Genomic DNA, 24655 nt, shown 5'->3' on the forward strand with positions numbered 1-24655 from the left:
CGCCCCCGCGGGTGCATGAGAGAGCAGACTGGCCGAGAGAAGTGCTTCTGAAGTCGGACTGATAGCCGCGGAAATGTCAGACTGCTCTCTGTGCTCTGAGCACAGAGCTGCTGCTGCTGCTGCTGCTGCGCGCGCCCGGAGCTTGGTGCTAGTGCATGAGGTTACAGTACGACTCTCTCCCGCCCGCTCCCGCCTGGCTGGGCTGGAGACAGTGCTTCCAACTCGGACTGATAATATAAACATCATCATTCGAGCTTATCCAGGTAAGATATCAATAAAGTAATGACACATTCAGCGGGAAACTAACTATAATTAAGACATGTGCCAACTTTGACGACGTTTGGTTCAGTATTTTAAGAGCAAACTTCAATAGGAATAGGCTTGGAGTTCTGAGGAGCCGAAAGGGTACAGGGGGGGTAGGGGAGTAATTATCTTGAAATCCCATAGTCTTTGGGAACACTGTGACGTCAATGTGTTCCTAATCTCCCATTCATTTGAGAGAAAAAAAAAAAGCAGTCTTTGACCCTAAGAGGGCGCTTATGCCAGGTATGCTGCTGAAAAATGATACAAATGGTAAAATGGCAACAGTTTGGTGTCAAATGTGGAAATTCTGACCAGAATTCTTCACACATCACCCCCAAAGTCATATATATTGGTTAAAAGCTGAAAAAAAGTGTTTTGGAGGTAAGTCCTCCTTTAAAGACAGAACCCTTAAATCGGCGGAGTCCAAGGGCTCAAACGGATGACCCGTTAGCCCGTCCAGCACCGTAACCAGGTCCGATTTGGGGAAAAAACGCACCGCGACGGCGGGCGCAGTTTACGCGCCCCCTTCATGAGGCGCAAGACCAAAGGGTACGCCCCCACGGGGCTCCCTTCAATTCCCCTATGGCAAGCAGAATCGCGGCTACGTACACCTTAAACGACTGCGGGGACTGACCCGCGTCAAGCAGGCTCTGAAGGAAACAGAGAACTGGTCGCACACTGCAGTTCACTGGATCCACGCCCTTACTTGCTGCATAGTGCATCCCACATTATCAGGCAAGCCCTGGGCTAGCAACTGGTCCGGTTCAGGAGCCAGACTGCTAGCTTCCACCTGCCTGGGGAGGGGTGGAACACCTCCCCCTCCGCCTGGGATAGGAGATCGGCCCGTACCGGCAATGCCCAGGGCGGATCTTGCGCCAGGGAGACCAGGTCCGCAAACCATGTCTGCCTGTGCCAAACAGACTAAAACGAGCCGGAGGCGCTGTTCCCTCACCCTGTCCAACACCTGACGGATCAGGGGGGGTCGGGGGAAACGCATAGAGCCCCTCCCTCGGCCACGCGTGCGCTTTTAGCGCGTCATGACCTAACGGGGGCTGTCCTCCTGGATCGAGAACCACAGTGGGCAGTGTGTCGCGCGCCGCGATGCGAGAGATCGACGCAGGCGCGACCAACCCTGGCCCAAACCTGTTCCATCACCCGAGGGTGGAGGCACCACTCCGTATAACGGGGATTGCCTCGAGACAGCAGGCCGGTCGTAACTCCGCCATCCCGGCAGATAGACCACTGACACTGAAAGGAGACGGGGATACACCCACAGGTGAATCCCTGCTATGGTTCAGCGCCCCCGGCCGCACACCGCCCTGTTTGTTCAGGTGGGCGATCGCTGCCCTATTGTCCGAGCGAATCAGCACATGGTGCCCATGTGTGAGCCGCTGGAAGTGTTACCTCCGCAGGCCGGGGGGACTGCGGAGGCAACGTTCTCTTTCGAGTCTGGCCGCACGCAGACTTGTCCGGCAGTGCGGTCCCAAAGAGAACTCCCAACCAACAATGGGCCCACGGCGCCATTGATGGTGGGCTTGTCCTGAGGCAGAGCCCGGCGAATCGCCTTCAGCTCTAGCACGTTTATGTGGCGAAGCTCCTGAGCCTCCCACCGGCCGTTCGCCGAAAAATGCCCGCAAATCGCACCCCCTCCCCAGAGGGAGGCGTCTGTGCGAATCACCATCCTGAGCGGGACAGGGCCCCACCGAGTACCTCTCGAGAGGTAACGGGGGTCCGCCCATATGGCCTCTTCTACGCCATATTTACAAATGATTTGCCATGTGTATTAGAAAATACATCTATGATTATGTATGCTGATGATACTACAATGTATGCATCAGCAGGCAAGATAGAAGAGCTTAACAAAGTCCTTCAGAGAGAATTGGACCTAGTGTCTATGTGGGTGTCTGAAAACAGGCTGAAGTTAAACATCTCAAAAACCAAGAGTCTAATATTGGGATCCAAGCATGCTTTGAGAAAAGAAGAGAAGCTAAGTATATCTCTAGACGGAACCATTATTGAGCAAGTTAGAGAGGCAAAGCTATTGGGTGTCACACTTGATGGAACTCTCTCATAGTCAACTCACACCAACAATGTGGTTGCCAAAATGAGCAGAGGTATTTCAATCATGAGGACCGCAATGGAAATAAGCTGTCAGCTTTATTGCGTTTTTATCCTTTTGATAATGGTGGGCCTGTGTATGTATATATGTATATTGTATATACTGTGTATTCATTATCAATAAAGAACTCAATCAATCAATCAATCATCAGAAGGTGTAGTTCTCTTCTAACTGATCTGATACTGAAACAAGTGATACAATCATTAGTTCTCTCCCACCTTGATTACTGTCCAGCTGTCTGGTCTAATGCCTCAAAACAAGAGCTCAATAAGATCCAGCTCACTCAGAACAGAGCGGCACGGCTGGCCCTGAACTGCTCAATGAGAAACAGTGTGGAAGGGATGCATACCAAGCTGTCGTGGTTGAAGGTGGAAGACAGACTGGATTGCAGCCTGATCTTGTTTCTTAGGAATATCTATATCTCAAGAGAACCTATCTGTTTGTATTCACAACTAACATGCACTTATGATCGACACAATTATAATACTAGACATGCCTGTGGTGAAAATTTCATACTGCCATTACCAAAAACAAATGCAGCGAAGAAAACTGTGTTATATAGAGCCATGTCACATTGGAACAAATTGCCAGTACATCTAACACAGATTACCAGTAAGATAAGTTTTAAAAAGAAATTGAAAACAGCATTAAGACAAAAAGAAATAAGTTTACATTAAAATATAGATAGGCCTACTGTAATGTACACTAAGGATATGACTGTTTGAGAATTTAATTCCTTTTATTGTATTTTTGTGATTTGATAGTGATACTATGTTAGTGCATTGAATGTATTTTTATATGCGATGTTATGTATGTATGTATGTATTGTTTTTGTTGTGTGTGGACCCCAGGAAGACTAGTTGTTGCTGCGGTGATGACTAATGGGGATCCGTAATAAAGATAAAGATAAAGATATAGCCAGCGCCTGCCAGGCCTGACCTGTCAGAGGAACCCTGCGATGACGGTCCCCGGCCGAGTCCAGGCGAAGCCTGAGAACCATATTTGGACCACGAGAGCATGTGTAGCCTCCCTAGCGGGCGCACATGCAGTGCTGAGGCCATCAGGCCCAACATCACTGTGCACTGATGCACTGACACCGAGGGCACAGACCTAACGTCCTTGGCTTGCTGTCCGAACCGTGCGAGCCTGTCGCTCTGGCGAAAGGCTCGCAGGAAGTATAGCTCGAGCCCCAGGAAGGTCGCCGCCTGCGCTGGGACGAGGCAACTCTTCTGCCAGTTCACCAAAAACCCTAAGGTTTGCCGGTGATCGGTCACCACCTTGGTATGTTCCGCGGCACGGACCCTTGAGTCGGCCGCTAAGAGAACGTCGTCGAGATATAGGAAGACGCGGATCCCCCTCGCGCGGAGGGGAGCCACGGCTGCCTCCACGCACACCGTGAGGGTTCGCGGGCTCAAAGACATGCCGAATGGCAAGCCACAGAACTCGTAAGCCTTCCCCAGGAAGGAGAACCTCAGGTATTTCCTGTGTCTCCTGACCATGTGGACATGGAAGAACGCACCTTCCAGATCCCTGGAAGTAAGAAATCCCCCTGTCTCAACTTGAACAGGCGGGGAAGAGAGCATTCGGGACGGGACTTCCTCAGCGTCTTGTTGAGACGCCGAAGGTCCAAATTTGGACGCATGGAGCCGTCCATGGCCTCCTCCTCCACGGCCAGATCGGGGGTACCGTCGAACGTGGGTGGGCAAACTGTAGCGCGTATCCCCTCTGGAGGGTGCGCCGTAATGGGGACGGGGAACATAGATGCTCCCAGGCATCGAGCCTGTTGGACAAGATGGTCTCTTGTGGCCAAAGGAGCGGAACCCGTTTTTTTTCCTACCACTCGGATCATACTCTCTTCCTCAATGTCCCCATAGGAGACAGTGAACGGTCATCAAAAGCAGAGAGCATATGAACTGAATCAAGTCTCTCTGCCCGCTTGGTGCTCAGAAAAAAGTATCACCATCTCATCATCGTGGATAGCGAGACTGAACATTTTAGAAACACATTTCTCAAGTTAGAAACTATAGAAATGATCCCTGAAAGTATAGTCATGAGCATATTGCTGGGCACCGGGACCTTTCGATCCGGTGCCCTGATGGGTGGCGGGACGTGAGAGGCTACGCCCCCCCGCCGCATGGACAGTTCCGTAGAAGCTGTGCATGCTGGGGGAGAACTTCTTACGCAAGCTCCGCCTACTGACGCGCTGTTGTATCGAAGTAACCCCCCCCCCCCCCCCCCTGCCGTGCGCCTTTCGCAGGCTGGGGGGACTGCGGAGGTAACGTTCTCTCTCGAGACGCACGTGGACTTTTCCGACAGTGCGGCCCCCAGGCGAGCTCCCGACCAGCAATGAGCCGTTGGTGCCATTGATGGTGGGCTGTCCTAGGAGCCTCTAGCCGAGGCCAGGCCGTAGCCATGGACCAAGGCGAGCCTTGATGCTGGGTATGAGACCCTGGGCGAGCTCCCGACCGAACTCGGGCCTTGGGCACCGAGGACGGTGGGTCTAAAGCTACAAGCCGCAGGCTGGAACTAAGCCCAGCCTTGGTGAGCCAACCAGTGGGCTTGACCTGGGCGCTGCCAACCGAGGCCAGGCCGTGGCCATGGACCAAGGTGCGCTGTGCCCCCAGCCAGGCTCCCTGCACTTGCAGGGGGCGCCCCAACAAGGGAGTGCGACCCATGGAGAGCTCCCAACCACCCCGGGCCTTGGGCACCAAGGGCGGTGGGCTTGTCCTTAGAGCTACAAGCCAAAGGCTGGCACTGAGCCCAGACCTTGGCGAGCTGTAAGCCCTGCTGGACGCGTAGCGCCAGCAAGGAGCAGTATGTCTATTGTAGCGGAGGTATCTCGCGCCCAATGTACTTAGCACACAGATACTAACTGCACGGGTGCACGCCAGCTATCTGCAAAATGCTATCGTTCTGTGCTAAACAGTACTAAATATTGCTATCTGCACCTATGCAAGGCAAGCTAGCTTTAACACTTCTTTGAGAGCGGACCTTGGTCAGCTCTCAAGAGCTTAGCTGCGGACAAGACCGAGGGTTCAAGGCGCCTGTGCAGCGTGCTCGTGCCCAAGGCCGAACACGCACTTAACGTGCCGATTCATACTCCGCCAAGTAGTTTTACACACGGCCCATCCCCTCCCTGACCTTCCCTGCTCAGTAGCAAGAGGAAGCAGGAAGCTAACCACTAATAGCAAGCTCCCGCAGGGCGCACCCTATTAGCGGGAGTACTGCTTAAGCAAGCTAGCAAGAAGCACAGGCTAGACAGTAAGCAACCCGGAGGCTAGCGAACGTGCGCGTGCAATGGTAACGTAAGCGGCAATAGCCCATCCCGAAGGGGGGGCACCAATACCCACAACCTGTTAACCCGAGAGAACAGACGTGGAAGCCACTAGCTAAGCTAGCATAAGCACTGAGAGACAAGCGTGCGCTAACACAAGCCTGCGCACAGGCCGGTGCAGTGCGTCTCTACCCTGAGTAACACGGGGAAGCAAGCAAGTCAATCTCAGAAGAAACTCCTCAGAGGGAGTTGCAATCTAGTAGATGCTAATTGCACGAGGCAAGCAACACTTAGCAGACAAGCAAGCTGGCTAAGATGGCGTAAGTACTGAGAGAAGCGGCCCACACAAGGTGCGGGGCGAGCTCACCTAGCTAGCGAATCGCCCAGCTAAAATCTCAGACGCCAGTAAAAGCTAAACTACATTTATGTAGGTCCCAGCAACGCCTGAGCGGCGTGCTCCTGCCCTTAGGCATGCACACATCAAATTAATTGTGCCGGTCGTAACCGGCCAGCGTAGCCTCACAGCTAATACAGCACCTAGCTGTTCCCCCCTCTCTCTGCTAACAGGAAAACGGGGTTAACGTGCAAGCTAAGCCTGCACCGGTAAGAGCTGGAGTGCTACACATCGCTAGATACTGGCTGCACGGGAGCTCGCTTAAGGCGCGCCCTACACAGAGGTACTGGCGCGAAGTACTTAGCACACAGACACTAACTGCACGTGTGCACGTTAGCTATCTGCCACAATAACCGGGTGTGTTACCCTGTCTGGGGACGCAGCCAGATAGCTGGAGTGCTACAAGGTAGTCCAAGCTAGCTGCACTGAGCAAACTAGCTAACTATCTAACGCGCGCGCTCTAAAGCCGGCGTTCCTAAAGTACCTAGCAACAGAAGCAACTGCACGGATGCAGCTAGCTATCTGTGACAACTGTGCTATTTAGCCTGTTGTTCTAGTGCTAACGGTACAAGCTATTCTGCATGTATGCAAACCTAGCTAGAGTTATGAGTGCAGACCTGAGTCATGCGCTCAAGCCTATCAACGTTACCCCGCCGGGGGAACGTTTCACATCAGCTGCACGGCGGCAGCTAAACAACAGTTAACTAAGGAAGATACTCTTAGCTTTGATGACTTGTTCCGACGCCGCAGGGTGAAGGGTACAGGGTCGGGTCCCCGAAGCCTGCTTTATCCCGTCCACGCGACCCTCTTGAGGTGGGCAAATGAGACGGAATGAGCCTAGTATCTAAGCTATGTAAAAAGAGCTAACTCCTAGTTAACCGTGGAGCTTTCAGAAAACACGTCTTATCAGCGGCTGGAAGAAAGCGTAAGTGATTATCCCTGGGCTGGCAGGACGTGACGTAGTCACGTGGATCCGTGTCAGTCCCAGGGGGTACCACGCCACCTACGGGTGGGTGGTCAGGTTTTAATGAAAAGTAATTTTGGAGCAAAATAACAGTCTTCCATAGGGCTGCGTTGCAGCGTTTAAGGCACTAGTGAGAGCTTGAGTTCGAAACGAAGTAAAACCTGGCATCAGGACAACCGACTGGAGCTGAAGGGAAGAGGCTAACTGCAAAACCTGGCATCAGGACAACAGACTGGAGCTGAAGGGAAGAGGCTAACTCCAAAACCTGGCATCAGGACAGCAGACTGGAGCTGAAGGGAAGAGGCTAACTCCAAAACCTGGCATCAGGACAACAGACTGGAGCTGAAGGGAAGAGGCTAACTCCAAAACCTGGCATCAGGACAACAGACTGGAGCTGAAGGGAAGAGGCTAACTCCAAAACCTGGCATCAGGACAACAGACTGGAGCTGAAGGGAAGAGGCTAACTCCAAAACCTGGCATCAGGACAACAGACTGGAGCTGAAGGGAAGAGGCTAACTCCAAAACCTGGCATCAGGACAACAGACTGGAGCTGAAGGGAAGAGGCTAACTCCAAAACCTGGCATCAGGACAACAGACTGGAGCTGAAGGGAAGAGGCTAACTCCAAAACCTGGCATCAGGACAACAGACTGGAGCTGAAAGGGAAGAGAATAACTCCAAAACCTGGCATCAGGACAACAGACTGGAGCTGAAGGGAAGAGAATAACTCCAAAACCTGGCATCAGGACAACAGACTGGAGCTGAAGGGAAGAGGCTAACTCTAAAACCTGGCATCAGGACAACAGACTGGAGCTGAAGGGAAGAGGCTAACTCCAAAACCTGGCATCAGGACAACAGACTGGAGCTGAAGGGAAGAGAATACCTCCAAAACCTGGCATCAGGACAACAGACTGGAGCTGAAGGGAAGAGAATAACTCCAAAACCTGGCATCAGGACAACAGACTGGAGCTGAAGGGAAGAGGCTAACTCTAAAACCTGGCGTCAGGACAACAGACTGGAGCTGAAGGGAAGAGGCCAACTCTAAAACCTGGCATCAGAACAACAGACTGGAGCTGAAGGGAAGAGGCTAACTCTAAAACCTGGCATCAGGACAACAGACTGGAGCTGAAGGGAAGAGGCTAACTCCAAAACCTGGCATCAGGACAACAGACTGGAGCTGAAGGGAAGAGGCTAACTCCAAAACCTGGCATCAGGACAACAGACTGGAGCTGAAGGGAAGAGGCTAACTCCAAAACCTGGCATCAGGACAACAGACTGGAGCTGAAGGGAAGAGGCTAACTCTAAAACCTGGCATCAGGACAACAGACTGGAGCTGAAGGGAAGAGGCTAACTCCAAAACCTGGCATCAGGACAACAGACTGGAGCTGAAGGGAAGAGGCTAACTCCAAAACCTGGCATCAGGACAACAGACTGGAGCTGAAGGGAAGAGGCTAACTCCAAAACCTGGCATCAGGACAACAGACTGGAGCTGAAGGGAAGAGAATAACTCCAAAACCTGGCATCAGGACAACAGACTGGAGCTGAAGGGAAGAGGCTAACTCTAAAACCTGGCATCAGGACAACAGACTGGAGCTGAAGGGAAGAGGCTAACTCTAAAACCTGGCATCAGGACAACAGACTGGAGCTGAAGGGAAGAGGCTAACTCCAAAACCTGACATCAGGACAACAGACTGGAGCTGAAGGGAAGAGCCCTTAGTGTTGATTCTTTCATTTGGCTTTTTGCTTTATTTGCATCCTGTTGGTTTGATTTAGGTTGCAATACATTTATATAATTAATTTAACTTGGCTCCTCCCTAAATCAGTGTTACATTTAGCTGGTGATTCTACCCTACTCCATATGAACTCCATACACTGAGAAAGCAAGACATTAAAGTCTGTTCTGTAATGCACTTTTTTGCCAGTTGGAGGCAGCAAGACAGCCTGCTGTTGGAGACAAAACAGTCACTACTCTTGGCTGCAGTGGACACTGGATATTAAACTCTTATGGACGCTGGACTCTTTTAAATACCGTAAATTCCGGACTATAAGGCGCACCGGTGTATAAGCCGCACCTTCAAAGTTGACTATTTTTTTCTTATATAAGCCGCACCGGACTATAAGCCGCGGGTGTTTTAATGGTATTTTTTGTTTTTTTTACAGTGCACACAGTGTCCGCGGTGTGGTGAAAAGAGGGCAAGAGAGGAAATTAAAACAGAAGTGGATTTATAGTTAGAAAGAGTGCTAAAGAAGAGAGAATTCCGTTTTTTATTTTTTTATTTTAGTTACTCACAGTACTATTGACCAGTCCAACTCAAAAGATATTCGGCAGTTTCACTTTGAGCTCTTGTTCCGCCGCTGTCCATCAATGGTTATGACGAGTCTCGCTGGGTACAGTACGCCAAAGCGATATCCATTGACTTTAACCTTTTCAATGATGCTGTTGTATGTTGCGCGTTTCTGTTGCACCAACGCGGAGAGGTCCTGCCGGACGAAAAAGCGCGTACCCTCCCAGGTGAGGGGCTTCTTCCCCGCAGCCTGGAGGATGAGTTGACGGTCGGGCCAGCGGAGTAGGCAGATGAAGATGGCCCTCGGTGGCAGGCCGGGGTCTGGACGTGGCCGAGGCGCCCGGTGTGCCCTGTCCACCTCTGGTGGTTTCTCGGCTTCCTTCAGGTCCAGGATGTAACACAGGATTTTGCCACGAAAGCGTCCATGTCACCAATCTCAGCTCCCTCTTTTACATTGATCAGGCGAATGTTATTTCTTTTACTCCTGCTGATTAAGTCATCAACCTGCGTGTGCAGCGTTTCGATGTTTTTGCATTTTATCCACTTTCGGACTCACTGTGTTGTTTTTGTCCTCCAGTGCGCTGATGCGCTTTTCCGCATTAGAAACTCTGTTCACGGTTGCATTATTTTCTTTAGTGAGTGAGTGGATGGACTTCTGCACGTTTTCAAACTTGTTTTCAAGCTGCTCAAACCTCTGAGCGATGTCGGACTTAATCGATAGTGTTTCACGGAGTAAAAGTTTAGCCCAAGCCGTGTATCTCCAGCCTCCAGCAGGTGAGTCATTTCCTCATTCATGGCGGTGATTGCTTCGTCTTTTTCTTTCTGCTTACCTGTGTTGTGTTATGTTATGTTATGTTATGTTGTTAAAAGAGGGCAAGAGAGGAAATTAAAACAGAAGTGGATTTATAGTTAGAAAGAGTGCTAAAAAAGAGAGATTTTTTTTTTTTTTTTGAAAAAATCCATAGATAAGCCGCACCGTTATATAAGCCGCAGGGGCCAAAAAAGGCCAAAAAACGGGAAAAAAGCTGCGGCTTATAGTCCGGAATTTACGGTAGGCACATTTTTTACTTGTATTTTAGTAATAAATCCCTTTGTTTTTTAACTTTTACTGTTGTTTGGGCCAGCACCACTCCCCTGTAGAAAACACATGTATTTTATTCTTAAAGTCACACTCCACACCCTTGAGACACATTTTAATTACCATTATTTGTGTTCACATTTAGACAAAACAATCCTTGAACACAAACAATGGGACATTTCAGAATGACAAATGTATTTGAAATTACAACCTCAATTCAGAAAAAGTTGGGACGCTGTGTAGAACTGAAATAAAAACAGAATGTGATCATTTGCAAATCCTTTTCCACCTATATTCAATTGAATACAGTACAAATATATTGAATGTTTTACCTGATCAACTTCCAGTCCAGCCTGGCTCAATATTGTGTTTCACATCATACAATGTTCATATTCTGAATTTGATGCCAGCAACACCTTTCACAAAAGTTGGAACAGAGGCAACAAAAGACTGGGAAAGTCGAGGAATGCTAAAAAAAGCACCTGTTTGGAACATTACACAGGTAAACAGGTTAATGGAGAGGCAAAGTGACCGCCTACTTCCTGCTTCAGCACTGTACCAGAGATTTTGATCTGCCATTTATTTTCCCATAGACATTTCGTAAAATGCCTTTAAAAATAGTTTAACTTCATCAAACCAAATGGTTCAGCTATATTTAGAATCGGGAGAGACCATAGAACATTTCACTCGGACCAAAACTTTAAAAAACTACACAGAAAAAATATTTTCTTTAAATCCGCAATTTTTTTAACGTTTTGGTCCGAGTGAAATGTTATGTGGTCTCTCCTGTTTCTAAATATATCTGAACTGTTTGGTTTGACACAGTCAAACTATTTTTATAAGCATTTTACGAAATGTCTATGGGAAAATAAATGGTGGATGAAAATCTCTGGTACAGTGCTGAAGCAGGAAGTAGGAGGTCAGGTCAGAATCTGGAGAAATCTCTGCACGTAAGGGGAAGGCTGAAACCAACATTGAATGGCCGTGACCTTTGACCCCTCAGGCGACACTGCATTAAAAACCAACATCATTCTGTCATGGATATTCCCACATGGTCTCTGGAACACTTGGGAAAAGCAGTCAGTTAACACAGTTCCTCGCTGCATCTTAACTCATTGAATGCCAATGACGACAGCTGTCGTCAATTCAAATACTGACGTAGAGTGCCAATGACGACGGTTGTCGTCAATTGCGTTTTTTGACGGTGGGACGTGGATCAATCCCTGATACATCTCTGGTACAACTATTGTAGCTATTGGAGGTCTATAACCTATTTTACAGAACCCTTAGGTGGCGACAGTGCTCTCCACATAACAGAAAGGCAAGGAAAAAACAAAGAAGAAGTCGTTATGGAAACGGAAATCGCATCGCATCCGTATGCATCGATATGCTGAAGCACGTTACTGCAGCTGTGCCTGCAGCAGCCAATCTGCTCCCACAATTGAGCCGCTCTGTGTCGGTTGCGACAGCACATCCGCACATCCACACCGTGGAGTTATTATTCTCAACTGGAAGCATCGTTGCCGGTGACAAACACACGCGGAACGCTGTAAAAAAGCTGCACCCTTCACTGTGCGCACAGCAAACTCAGCAGAGAGCCACCACAGACAGGAGGAGGAGTGTGCAGTTGAGGCGAGGCGAGGCGGGGCGGGGCGGGGGGGGGGGGGGGGGGGGGGGGGGGGCACGCAGAGCAGCACGCAACACCCAGACAGACCCAGGCAGCAGGACAGGATTGACAAACGCAAGCCAGAATATCCGATGCCCACCAGCAGCAAATCAAGACCAGCAAGAAGCTGCAACCAGCAGCGCACGCAGGGGCCAGCGCTGCTGGTTGTAGCTAAAAATATTATTCTGCCAAACAAAATTCCCTGGCCTAAACTGTTTTATTGAAGGAAATTATTTTTGAGGTGTGACTACATTAGAAAAGATTAGCTTCAGAGTCAGTGTGTGCTTGAAATGTTTAATTTCACAAAAGGCCAATTATCTCAGCTTCTAGAAAAAAATTGTTGTTTTTGGATGAATCAAGCTATCTTCTCCGGCTCATAACTAAAGAACGGAAAATGGGATCAATAAACTTTTTTTTGCAGATGATAGAATAGAGTCTCATCGTTCTTTGTGCGTGTTCAGTGTTTACATAGTAATATCACACAATATTCTGTGGGCCTCGAGAAATCACTGAAAACGCTCTGAAACTCTGGCACTGGGAGCGTCCGTTCTCCAAAAGTGGCTGGCACTCAATGAGTTAATGTAAGTTAAGACTCTACCATGCAAAGTGAAGCCATATATCAACCACATCCAGAAACGTGCCCGAGCTCATCTGAGATGGACTGGTCAGACCACAGCACACTTTGCCTCAGTCATTTCACCTCCTTTTCAAATATGTTGATTAAAAGGCATGATGTCAGCCATCATCACCCTGATTCACAGTAGGATCAGAATGAATGGACGTCACAGACTGTGCCATAGATGGACTTTCTATCTCACTAGTTGAATGTGTTGCTTTGTTTTCATGAATCAAACTAAATACACACTTACATTTCCTCAGACCTCCTGGTTTCAGCCACTGCACTCCACCATGGTCCACACTGGAGGAATAAACAAAGTCAGATCAGCTGATTCTCTTTGATGATGGAAACAACATGGACATTTATTAATAACCTTCATTATGAAGGATTTCCTCTCATATCCACCATTGAACTGTATTCCTGCATGAGCTTTGCAGTGTGACAGAGAAAATGTGTGTGACTCTCAGCCTTCTAGCAGACGTTGCCTCTCCATACCTGAGAGTGTCCAGTCTACAGTCACGTAGCAGGTTCAGTCCTGAGGCTCCTGGATGATTGTAGCTCAGGTCCAGCTCTCTCAGATGGGAGGGGTTGGAGGTCAGAGCTGAGGCCAGAGAAGCACAGCCTTCCTCTGTCAGCAGACAGCCTGACAGCCTGCACACACACACACACACACACACACACACACACACACACACACACACACACACTGAACAATTTTCATCTTGACATTTCCGTTATTTGATGCTTTTTGAACGTTGCTTGCTCTTCCCTGTTTACTTGCTATAGCCCCGGTTCACCACTAGATGGCTCCACTGAACTGTTCATGACCCGGACCTCTTGCTGAGTTTCTGTCTGTGCACTTCAGTCCACTCATTGCTGTGCTGCTGGTTTCTGCTGCGTTTGTGCATTAAGGTCATATTTAGAAGGAGGAGAAGCCGCTTTCACTGCTTTGTTTTCTTATTCTTATTCAAAGATCATATAAGGCTACAGAGCAAAAACAAAACAAAGAGAGACTGAAAAACAATTTAACTCCTGCTTGTTTGTTAGATTTATTGTTACCTCCACTAAGGAAATTGGACGGGGTTTTGTTTTCACCCTGTTCTGTTCTGTCTGTTTGTCTGTTAGCAGGATAACTCCAAAAGGTATTCATGCATTTGCATGAAACGTTATGGAAAGATTGCTTATGGGAGGAGGAAGTAATTTAGTTAACTTTTCACACTGATTGGTGAGGTGTTAAAAAGGCATACACGTCTGAACAGAGTCAAGTAACACCATCAAACTTCATGGCCAATCAGCAGACAGAAGAAGAGACAAACCCTCCACTATTTCTGTTTTGTAACCTTTATTTATACAGGGGGAGGAGTCTCAATGCTCTCTTTTTCAGGAGCGCCCTGTTCACACTGACTGACACACGCACGCACGCACGCACGCACGCACGCACGCACGCACGCACGCACGCACGCACGCACACACACACACACAAACCCACACACACACACACACACACACACACACACACACACACACACACACACACACACACACACACACACACACACACACACACACACACACCTGGAAGCTAACCAGTAGCCTACAACCTCCAAATTAACTTTTGATAAAAATCTCACATCTGGATATGCTGACAGCTGCAGAGAGTTGGTGGAATTCTGAGCTCTACTGAGGAACATCTAGTGTTTTTACTTTGATTCTAGCAATAAAGATGTGTTTTAAATAAAAGTTTACTGATATATTTAAACTTATATTCAGGATAAACATTAAGCCTTTAAAACGTTATTATGATCATATGAAAAGTGTATAACATTTTCAGCAACATCACCCAGCAATAATCATTTATTGATTGTTTATTCGATGTTGTGAGCTTTTGCACAGGTTTTGTGAAAGAGAGATCCCAACTCTCAATGAAAACTCACTACAGTGGAATCCGCTTATAGTGATCACGGTTATAGTGATCACATGCTTATATTGATCATAAAGCTTGGTCCTGAATCATTCCTATACACATGCTGTTTAAATAGTTTACTTATAGTGATCAATACTCTGCTTACAGTGATTATTTTGGGCCTTGTCACAACCAAGAACAATGGAATTTTTTTTTTAAACAGTAATTTTTATTTATTTATTACAAACTGCCAAAAATAGCAGAAATACTTGGTGCATGTCTGTATATGGAGAGATTGTGGTGTGTGTGTGTGTGTGTGTGTGTGTGTGTGTGTGTGTGTGTGTGTGTGTGTCTGTCTGTCTGTCTGTCTGTCTGTCTGTCTGTCTGTCTGTCTGTCTGTATATGGAGAGATTGTGGTGTGTGTCTGTCTGTCTGTCTGTCTGTCTGTCTGTCTGTCTGTCTGTCTGCCTGCCTGCCTGTCTGTCTGTCTGTCTGTCTGTCTGTCTGTCTGTCTGTCTGTCTGTCTATGCGAGACCACTTGAAACAGCTGGAGGCCTAACTTACTGTATGGATTTTTAAAGTCAATAACATTCACTCAGTTATTTTCACTGACATTAATGTGCATGTAGGCTAATGCAGAATTTAATGTGTCTGTTGAACAGTTATCCTGACCTGAGAGTTTCCAGTCTGCAGTGTGGACTCTCCAGTCCAGCAGAGAGAACCTTCACGCCTGGATAATGCAAGTCGTTGTTACTCAGGTCCAGCTCTTTCAGACTAGAGGACTTGGAGCTGAGAACTGAGGCCAGAGCTTCACAGCTTCTCTCTGACAGCTGACAGCCACTCAGCCTGAAGAATTAGCAATGAAGACAAACAAGAACAACATGGACATTTATTAATAACCTTCATTATGAAGGATTTCCTCTCATATCCACCATTGAACTGTATTCCTGCATGAGCTTTGCAGTGTGACAGAGAACATGTGTGTGACTCTCAGCCTTCTAGCAGACGTTGCCTCTCCATACCTGAGAGTGTCCAGTCTACAGTGACGTAGCAGGTTCAGTCCTGAGGTTCCTGGATGATTGTAGCTCAGGTCCAGCTCTCTCAGATGGGAGGGGTTGGAGGTCAGAGCTGAGGCCAGAGAAGCACAGCCTTCCTCTGTCAGCAGACAGCCTGACAGCCTGCACACACACACACACACACACACACACACACACACTGAACAATTTTCATCTCGACATTTCCGTTATTTGATGCTTTTTGAACGTTGCTTGCTCTTCCCTGTTTACTTGCTATAGCCCCGGTTCACCACTAGATGGCTCCACTGAACTGTTCATGACCCGGACCTCTTGCTGAGTTTCTGTCTCTGCACTTCAGTCCACTCATTGCTGTGCTGCTGGTTTCTGCTGCGTTTGTGCATTAAGGTCATATTTAGAAGGAGGAGAAGCAGCTTTCACTGCTTTGTTTTGTTATTCTTATTCAAAGATCATATAAGGCTACAGAGCAAAAACAAAACAAAGAGAGACTGAAAAACAATTTAACTCCTGCTTGTTTGTTAGATTTATTGTTACCTCCACTAAGGAAATTGGACGGGGTTTTGTTTTCACCCTGTTCTGTTCTGTCTGTTTGTCTGTTAGCAGGATAACTCCAAAAGGTATTCATGCATTTGCATGAAACGTTATGGAAAGATTGGTTATGGGATGAGGAAGTAATTTAGTTAACTTTTCACACTGATTGGTGAGGTGTTAAAAAGGCATACACGTCTGAACAGAGTCAAGTAACACCATCAAACTTCATGGCCAATCAGCAGACAGAAGAAGAGACAAACCCTCCACTATTTCTGTTTTGTAACCTTTATTTATACAGGGGGAGGAGTCTCAATGCTCTCTTTTTCAGGAGCGCCCTGTTCACACTGACTGACACACACACGCACGCACGCACGCACGCACGCACACGCACGCGCACACACACACACACACACACACACACACACACACACACACACACACACACACACACCTGGAAGCTGACCAGTAGCCTACAACCTCCAAATTAACTTTTGATAAAAATCTCACATCTGGATATGCTGACAGCTGCAGAGAGTTGGTGGAATTCTGAGCTCTACTGAGGAACATCTAGTGTTTTTACTTTGATTCTAGCAATAAAGACGTGTTTTAAATACAAGTTGAGTGATATATTTAAACTTATATTCAGGATAAACATTAAGCCTTTAAAACGTTATTATGATCATATGAAAAGTGTATAACATTTTCAGCAACATCACCCAGCAATAATCATTTATTGATTGTTTATTCGATGTTGTGAGCTTTTGCACAGGTTTTGTGAAAGAGAGATCCCAACTCTCAATGAAAACTCACTACAGTGGAATCCGCTTATAGTGATCACGGTTATAGTGATCACATGCTTATATTGATCATAAAACTTGGTCCTGAATCATTCCTATACACATGCTGTTTAAATAGTTTACTTATAGTGATCAATACTCTGCTTACAGTGATTATTTTGGGCCTTGTCACAACCAAGAACAATGGATTTTTTTTTTAAACAGTAATTTTTATTTATTTATTACAAACTGCCAAAAATAGCAGAAATACTTGGTGCATGTCTGTATATGGAGAGATTGTGGTGTGTGTGTGTGTGTGTGTGTGTGTGTCTGTCTGTCTGTCTGTCTGTCTGTCTGTCTGTCTGTCTGTCTGTCTGTCTGTATGGAGAGATTGTGGTGTGTGTGTGTCTGTCTGTCTGTCTGTCTGTCTGTCTGTCTGTCTGTCTATGTGAGACTGCTTGAAACAGCTGGAGGCCTAACTTACTGTATGGATTTTTAAAGTCAATAACATTCACTCAGGTATTTTCACTGACATTAATGTGCATGTAGGCTAATGCAGAATTTAATGTGTCTGTTGAACAGTTATCCTGACCTGAGAGTTTCCAGTCTGCAGTGTGGACTCTCCAGTCCAGCAGAGAGAACCTTCACGCCTGGATTATGCAAGTCGTTGTTACTCAGGTCCAGCTCTTTCAGACTAGAGGACTGGGAGCTGAGAACTGAGGCCAGAGCTTCACAGCTTCTCTCTGACAGCTGACAGCCACTCAGCCTGAAGAATTAGCAATGAAGACAAACAAGAACATTAAAATATTTTTTTCTATCCCGTTTTTCAAATAGTTGTGACACACACACACACGCACACACACGCGCACGCGCACGCACACGCACACACACACACACACACCTGGAAGCCGACCAGTAGCCTACAACCTCCAAATTAACTTTTGATAAAAATCTCACATCTGGAAATGCTGACAGCTGCAGAGAGTTGGTGGAATTCTGAGCTCTACTGAGGAACATCTAGTGTTTTTACTTTGATTCTAGCAATAAAGACGTGTTTTAAATACAAGTTGAGTGATATATTTAAACTTATATTCAGGATAAACATTAAGCCTTTAAAACGTTATTATGATCATATGAAAAGTGTATAACATTTTCAGCAACATCACCCAGCAATAATCATTTATTGATTGTTTATTCGATGTTGTGAGCTTTTGCACAGGTTTTGTGTAAGAGAGATCCCAACTCTCAATGAAAATTCACTACAGTGGAATCCGCTTATAGTGATCACGGTTATAGTGATCACATGCTTATATTGATCATAAAGCTTGGTCCTGAATCATTCCTATACACATGCTGTTTAAATAGTTTACTTATAGTGATCAATACTCTGCTTACAGTGATCATTTTGGGCCTTGTCACAACCAAGAACAATGGAGAAAAAAAATTAAAACAGTAATTTTATTTTTTTATTACAAACTGCCAAAAATAGCAGCAATACTTGGTGCATGTCTGTATATGGAGAGATTGTGGTGTGTGTCTGTCTGTCTGTCAGTCTGTCTGTCTATGTGAAACCGCTTGTAACAGCTCAAGGCCTAACTTACTGTATCTACATAATAAAGTGATAATTTTGGGCCTTGTCACACCTGAGAACAATGGAAAAAAAGTTTAAAACTAAGATATTTTTATTTTTATTTTTTTGCTTACAAACTGCCAAACATGAGCCAACAAGATACAGCAGTGATACCTGGTGCATATCTGTCTGTAGGCTATATGGAGAGATTGCAGTGTCTGTCTGTCTGTCTGTCTGTCTGTCTGTCTGTCTGCCTGCCTGCCTGTCTGTCTGTCTGTCTGTCTGTCTGTCTGTCTGTCTGTCTGTCTGCCTGCCTGCCTGTCTGTCTGTCTGTCTGTCTGTCTGTCTATGCGAGACCACTTGAAACAGGTGGAGGCCTAACTTACTGTATGGATTTTTAAAGTCAATAACATTCACTCAGGTATTTTCACAGACATTAATGTGCATATAGGCTAATGCAGAATTTAATGTGTCTGTTGAACAGTTATCCTGACCTGAGAGTTTCCAGTCTGCAGTGTGGACTCTCCAGTCCAGCAGAGAGAACCTTCACGCCTGGATCATAAAAGTCGTTGTTACTCAGGTCCAGCTCTTTCAGACTAGAGGACTTGGAGCTGAGAACTGAGGCCAGAGCTTCACAGCTTCTCTCTGACAGCTGACAGCGACTCAGCCTGAAGAATTAGTGATGAAGACAAACAAGAACATTAAAATATATCACAGATTAATGTATTATCACATCATATATTAATCTATCCAGTTTGCTATGCACTTACATAGCTTTATTGGAGGCCTTGACCACTGGCAGCAGCCTCAGAAGAGCCTCCTCTGAAGCAGAGTATTTCTTCAGGTTAAACACCTCCAAGTCTTCTTCTGATGAGAGTAAGATGAATGCCAGAGCTGACCACTGAGCAGGGGAAAGTTTCTTTCTGGAGAGACTTTCTGATCTCAGGTACTGTTGGATCTCCTCCACTAGAGAATGGTCATTCAGCTCATTCAGACAGTGGAACAGATTGATGCTTCTCTCTGCAGAAGGAATGTCCCTGATCTTCTCTTTGATGTACTGGACTGTTTCCTGATTGGTCTGTGAGCTACTTGCTGTCTGTGTCAGCAGGCCTTGCAGGAGACTCTGATTCGTCTGCAGTGAAAGACCCAGGAGGAAGCGGAGGAATAAGTCCAGGTGTCCATTTGGGCTCTGTAAGGCCTTGTTCACAGCACTCTGGCAGAGGTGAATTACCTGAGATTTGTCTCTGGAGGTTGATTGTGGTTCTGACAGCAGATTGACACCGGAGTCGATGAATGAGGTGATGACATAAACAGCAGCCAGAAACTCCTGAATGCTCAGATGTACAAAGCAGAAGACCTGGTCCTGGTATAGCCCACACTCCTCTTTAAAGATCTGTGTGAACACCCCTGAGTACACTGAAGCTTCTGTGATATCAATGCCACACTCTGTCAGGTCGGCTTCATAGAAGATCAGGTTGCCTTTCTCCAGCTGCTCAAAAGCCAGTTTTCCCAGAGAGAGAATCATCTCCCTGCTCTCTGTCGTCCAATGTGGAGCTGCCTCAGTTCCCCCATGATACTTGACGTTCTGTAGTTTGGACTGAACAACCAGGAAGTGGATGTACATCTCAGTCAGCGTCTTGGGCAGGTCTTCTCTCTTACTGGTTTCCAACAAAGACTCCAGAACATTAGCAGTGATCCAGCAGAAGACTGGGATGTGACACATGATGTGGAGGCTTCGTGAAGTCTTGATGTGGGAGATGATTCTGCTGGCTTGCTTCTCATTTCTGAATCTTTTCTTGAAGTACTCTTCCTTCTGTGGGTCAGTGAACCCTCTCACCTCTGTCACCATGTCAACGCACTCAGCAGGGATCTGATTGGCTGCTGCAGGTCGTGTTGTCATCCATAGGCGAGATTTGGGGAGCAGTTTCCCCCTGATGAGGTTTGTCAGCAGCACATCCACTGAGGTTGACACTGTAACATCAGTCAGGATCTCGTTGTTCTTGAAGTCTAGAGGAAGTCGACACTCATCCAGACCGTCAAAGATGAACACAACCTGGAACTTGTCAAACCTGCAAATTCTTGCTTTTTTGGTCTCAGGGAAGAAGCGATGAAGAAGTTCCACCAAGCTGAACTTTTTCCCTTTCAGCAGATTCAGCTCTCGGAAAGTGAATGGAAATGTGAACTGTATATCCTGGTTGGCTTTGTCTTCAGCCCAGTCCAGAGTGAACTTTTGTGTTAAGACTGTTTTCCCAATGCCAGCCACTCCCTTTGTCATCAATGTTCTGGTTGGTTCATCTCTTCCAGGTAAGGGTTTAAAGATGTCTTCACATTTGATTGGTGTTTCTGGTCTCGCTGGTTTCCTGGATGCTGCTTCAATCTGTCTGACCTCATGTTCATCATTGACCTCTCCACTCCCTCCCTCTGTGAGGTAATGCTCTGTGTACATCTGATTCAGAGGAGTTGGGTTTCCTGCTTTAGCAATCCCTTCAAACACACGCTGAAACCTCTCCTTCAGATTACATTTGAGTTCACGTTGGCAGATGGCAGAAAGAGTTTCTGAAAGAACAAACGACAAATAACATCAAAGACTGAATATTTCCTGGTAAATGTATATCTTCAAAAAATTAATAAAAACAGCTTGCACAGTGCAGGATTCTGTTTACAGTGATTTATTAGCAGCAAAAGATTAAAGTGACATTTCGAGCATCAAGCTCTTCATCAGACTGATAGCTGTTGCTATGGCAGAGAATTAGTTAATCTTGAACTGATTTTGTCTCGTTTGACAAATATTTAGATGTATATATTTAAATCAACCCGCTCTCACTCCCAGTACATCAAAATGTGTTGATTTGTCACGGCGTCTGGAGGTCACCTCGTGGTCACCCCCAGTGGTCTTGAATGTAATAACAGTCTGAGGCTTAAGTAGGTCAAAGTCACGCTATAGGGAGAAGTGCTTGGAGAGGCAGACCTGTAGTGTTCCCAGCTTGTAACTTTCTCATCATGAGAGACCTGTTTCAAATCCTGAGCTGAACCATAACTCCAACCAAGTTGCTTTTGTTGCCTAAACTTAAGATTGTTTTACTTGCCTAAACCCAACCAAGTTGTTGTGCTTGCCTAAATTTACCCTGGATTCGAGCCGTGGCTCCCGTGAAATGTTGCTGGGCCACCGGTAGCCACAGTAGCCAGTAGCTACAGTAGCCGGTAGCCACAGTAGCCGGTAGACACAGTAGCCGGTAGCTGTGTCCAGTGGCAGCCGGTCACGGCCGACCTGCTCGACCAAATAAGCAGGAAGAGAGTCAGGGCTCGGCTCTCTTCCTGGTTATTTTGCTGAGCAGGGCGATAAAGAAACAAGGAGAGCTGGTGTCTGTGCTGGAGGAACGTACGCACCGTAATGTGATGTGAAAGGTAGCCTTTCACCTCGGCAATAATGACATCAAGGGGGCCGTGACAAATCGACGTATTTTGACGCACTGGTAATGAGAACCTGTTGATTTAAATCCATCTCTCATTTTCCATCCTGTCCCATCTCCATCATGTTAAAGCTGTTGAAAGCCTCTTACTGCGCTGCAGAGAGTCAGCCAGCTCCTCAGCCAGCTCCTCCTGCTTCATGCTCCTCAGGAAGAGCAGTGTGATGTTTATAAAATCCTCTCTGCTGCTCCTCCTCTGCTCTTCCTCCTCACCATCCACCACCTCCTCATCCTCCCTCTGACTCTCTGAGGATTCTGGCTCATCTGGACTCAGAACCCTCTGGAACCTTCTCAGCTCCTTCTTGACAAAGGTGATGATGTTCTCCTCAAGCAGCTGGAACAGAATCATAATGAATGAAACGTTCTTACTAAAATCATGGAACACAACATCAGATCCATCATAGACTGAAAGACTCGTTGGTGAAGTCAAACGTGTTTTTGTTCATTTCCACACCATAAAGATGGACTCCAGGTCTGGTTGAGGCTCCTGGGCAGACTGACCACTGGGAACCTCTGACCTCTCCTGGTAAACTCTGGGGGGACAAAACATCAGATAGTACTGTAGGTTATACCATCATATCATGTCTCTCTCTCTAACACACACACACACACACACACGCGCACGCGCACGCGCACGCACACGCACACGCACACACACACACACACACACACACACACACACACACACACACACACACGGACACTTCTCATTCTTATTCTATAGGCTTCTGCAAGGCGATGCAGCAGCCGAGGGGGCCGGTACATGAGCTGCAGGGCCAGCTCAGTGAGCTGCAGGACAGGCGAGGCCGTGCAGCGGGCGAGCCTAGGAATCAAGCGTGCAAGATGCCTAGTGGGTCTAAAGGTCCGATATTGACCTCATTGTCTCATAGATTGACCAACTCATGAAGCTGTGGTCACTTTACAGAGATTCCTGCTGCCTTCAGGTGCTCCTCCCATCGTTTGACAGGTAAGTACGTCATGTATTCAAATACTTTTTAGACATACTGTACATAACAAAATGACTCTGAAGAAACCATGTGGTACAAAGCTACTTTGAGTCAGATGACAACAAACACATCTGTTTTCACCAGTTTTAAGTTTGTACCTTTTATCAGTAGAGTGGTGTCCATGTTTGAAGACAAAAGGATGATCCATAGACTGGTCACTCCCCATGGACACACAGCTTTGGACCGAGGAGTCTGCTCTGTCCTGCTGGATCCTGATAGAAACACAGGATGGACAAAGCAGAGCTGATGTAGGAACAAGGTTAGACAGACAGACATGCAGGCAGACAGACAGACAGACAGGCAGGCAGGCAGACAGACAGACAGACAGGCAGGCAGACAAGCAGGCAGGCAGACAGACAGACCGAGAGACAGACAGACAGTCAGACAGGCAGGCAGATAGACAGACAGACAGACAGACAGACAGTCAGACAGGCAGGCAGATAGACAGGCAGTATGTCACAGTAACAGACCAGTAAATAACCCTAACCCGCTAACAGACTGGTTATACTGGACAGCTCTCAGGGTGTCACAGTAACAGACTGGTTATACTGGACAGCTCTTAGTGTGTCATAGTAACAGACTGGTTATACTGGACAGCTCTCAGTGTGTCACAGTAACAGACTGGTTATACTGGACAGCTCTCAGTGTGTCACAGTAACAGACTGGTTATACTGGACAGCTCTCAGTGTGTCACAGTAACAGACTGGTTATACTGGACAGCTTTCAGTGTGTCACAGTAACAGACTGGTTATACTGGACAGCTCTCAGTGTGTCACAGTAACAGACTGGTTATACTGGACAGCTCTCAGTGTGATACAGTAACAGACTGGTTATACTGGACAGCTCTCAGTGTGTCATAGTAACAGACTGGTTATACTGGACAGCTCTCAGTGTGTCACAGTAACAGACTGGTTATACTGGACAGCTCTCAGTGTGTCATAGTAACAGACTGGTTATACTGGACAGCTCTCAGTGTGTCACAGTAACAGACTGGTTATACTGGACAGCTCTCATTGTATCAGTAACAGACTGGTTATACTGGACAGCTCTCAGTGTGTCACAGTAACAGACTGGTTATACTGGACAGCTCTCAGTGTGTCACAGTAACAGACTGGTTATACTGGACAGCTCTCATTGTATCAGTAACAGACTGGTTATACTGGACAGCTCTCAGTGTGTCATAGTAACAGACTGGTTATACTGGACAGCTCTCAGTGTGACACAGTAACAGACTGGTTATACTGGACAGCTCTCAGTGTGACACAGTAACAGACTGGTTATACTGGACAGCTCTCAGTGTGACACAGTAACAGACTGGTTATACTGGACAGCTCTCAGTGTGTCACAGCAACAGACTGGTTACACTGGACAGCTCTCAGTGTGACACAGTAACAGACTGGTTATACTGGACAGCTCTCAGTGTGTGAAGAAGAGTCATGCTGAAAAAGAACATGCTCAGCAGACCTTCTCTGCATGAGTCATAGGTAAAACATGAGACAGTAACATTGTAACACTGGAACAACTTACTTCTCTTCAGAAGAATGGTGTCCATCTTTAAAAGTTATCAATGCATCCTTTGAGCGGTCGCTCTTCAGAGACACACAGCTGGGTTGAGGAGAGTTGGGTCTCTCCTGCTGGATCCTGAGTGCAATAAACCCCCCAAGGCA

General features: G+C 46.9%; 2 protein-coding genes across 2 annotated transcripts in view; both read right to left on the minus strand.

Moving 5' to 3' along the window:
- The window catches only part of LOC310770891 (NACHT, LRR and PYD domains-containing protein 3-like), a 28520-nt gene extending 5390 nt beyond the window's left edge, over nucleotides 1-23130 (minus strand). Inside the window, exons 1-10 of the mRNA XM_083663591.1 lie at nucleotides 23087-23130; nucleotides 22436-22514; nucleotides 22075-22315; nucleotides 19285-21070; nucleotides 19009-19182; nucleotides 17537-17710; nucleotides 15626-15781; nucleotides 15276-15449; nucleotides 13196-13351; nucleotides 12951-13000 (exon numbers count right to left, since the gene is read on the minus strand). Coding sequence (XP_083519717.1) covers nucleotides 12951-13000; nucleotides 13196-13351; nucleotides 15276-15449; nucleotides 15626-15781; nucleotides 17537-17710; nucleotides 19009-19182; nucleotides 19285-21070; nucleotides 22075-22315; nucleotides 22436-22438 — 2914 coding nt within the window. The 5' untranslated portion in view covers nucleotides 22439-22514; nucleotides 23087-23130. The remainder of the gene's footprint in view (nucleotides 1-12950; nucleotides 13001-13195; nucleotides 13352-15275; nucleotides 15450-15625; nucleotides 15782-17536; nucleotides 17711-19008; nucleotides 19183-19284; nucleotides 21071-22074; nucleotides 22316-22435; nucleotides 22515-23086) is intronic.
- LOC310770889 (uncharacterized protein) overlaps nucleotides 1-24655 on the minus strand; it is a gene marked incomplete at its 3' end in the record, with an annotated part of 206626 nt that overhangs the window by 64217 nt on the left and 117754 nt on the right. The window contains exon 9 of the mRNA XM_083663590.1: nucleotides 24516-24629. Within this exon, the coding sequence (XP_083519716.1) occupies nucleotides 24516-24629 (114 nt within the window). The remainder of the gene's footprint in view (nucleotides 1-24515; nucleotides 24630-24655) is intronic.

Source organism: Poromitra crassiceps (genome assembly GCF_964638095.1).
Source record: "Poromitra crassiceps genome assembly, contig: HAP1_SCAFFOLD_255, whole genome shotgun sequence".
NCBI lineage: Eukaryota > Metazoa > Chordata > Actinopteri > Beryciformes > Melamphaidae > Poromitra > Poromitra crassiceps.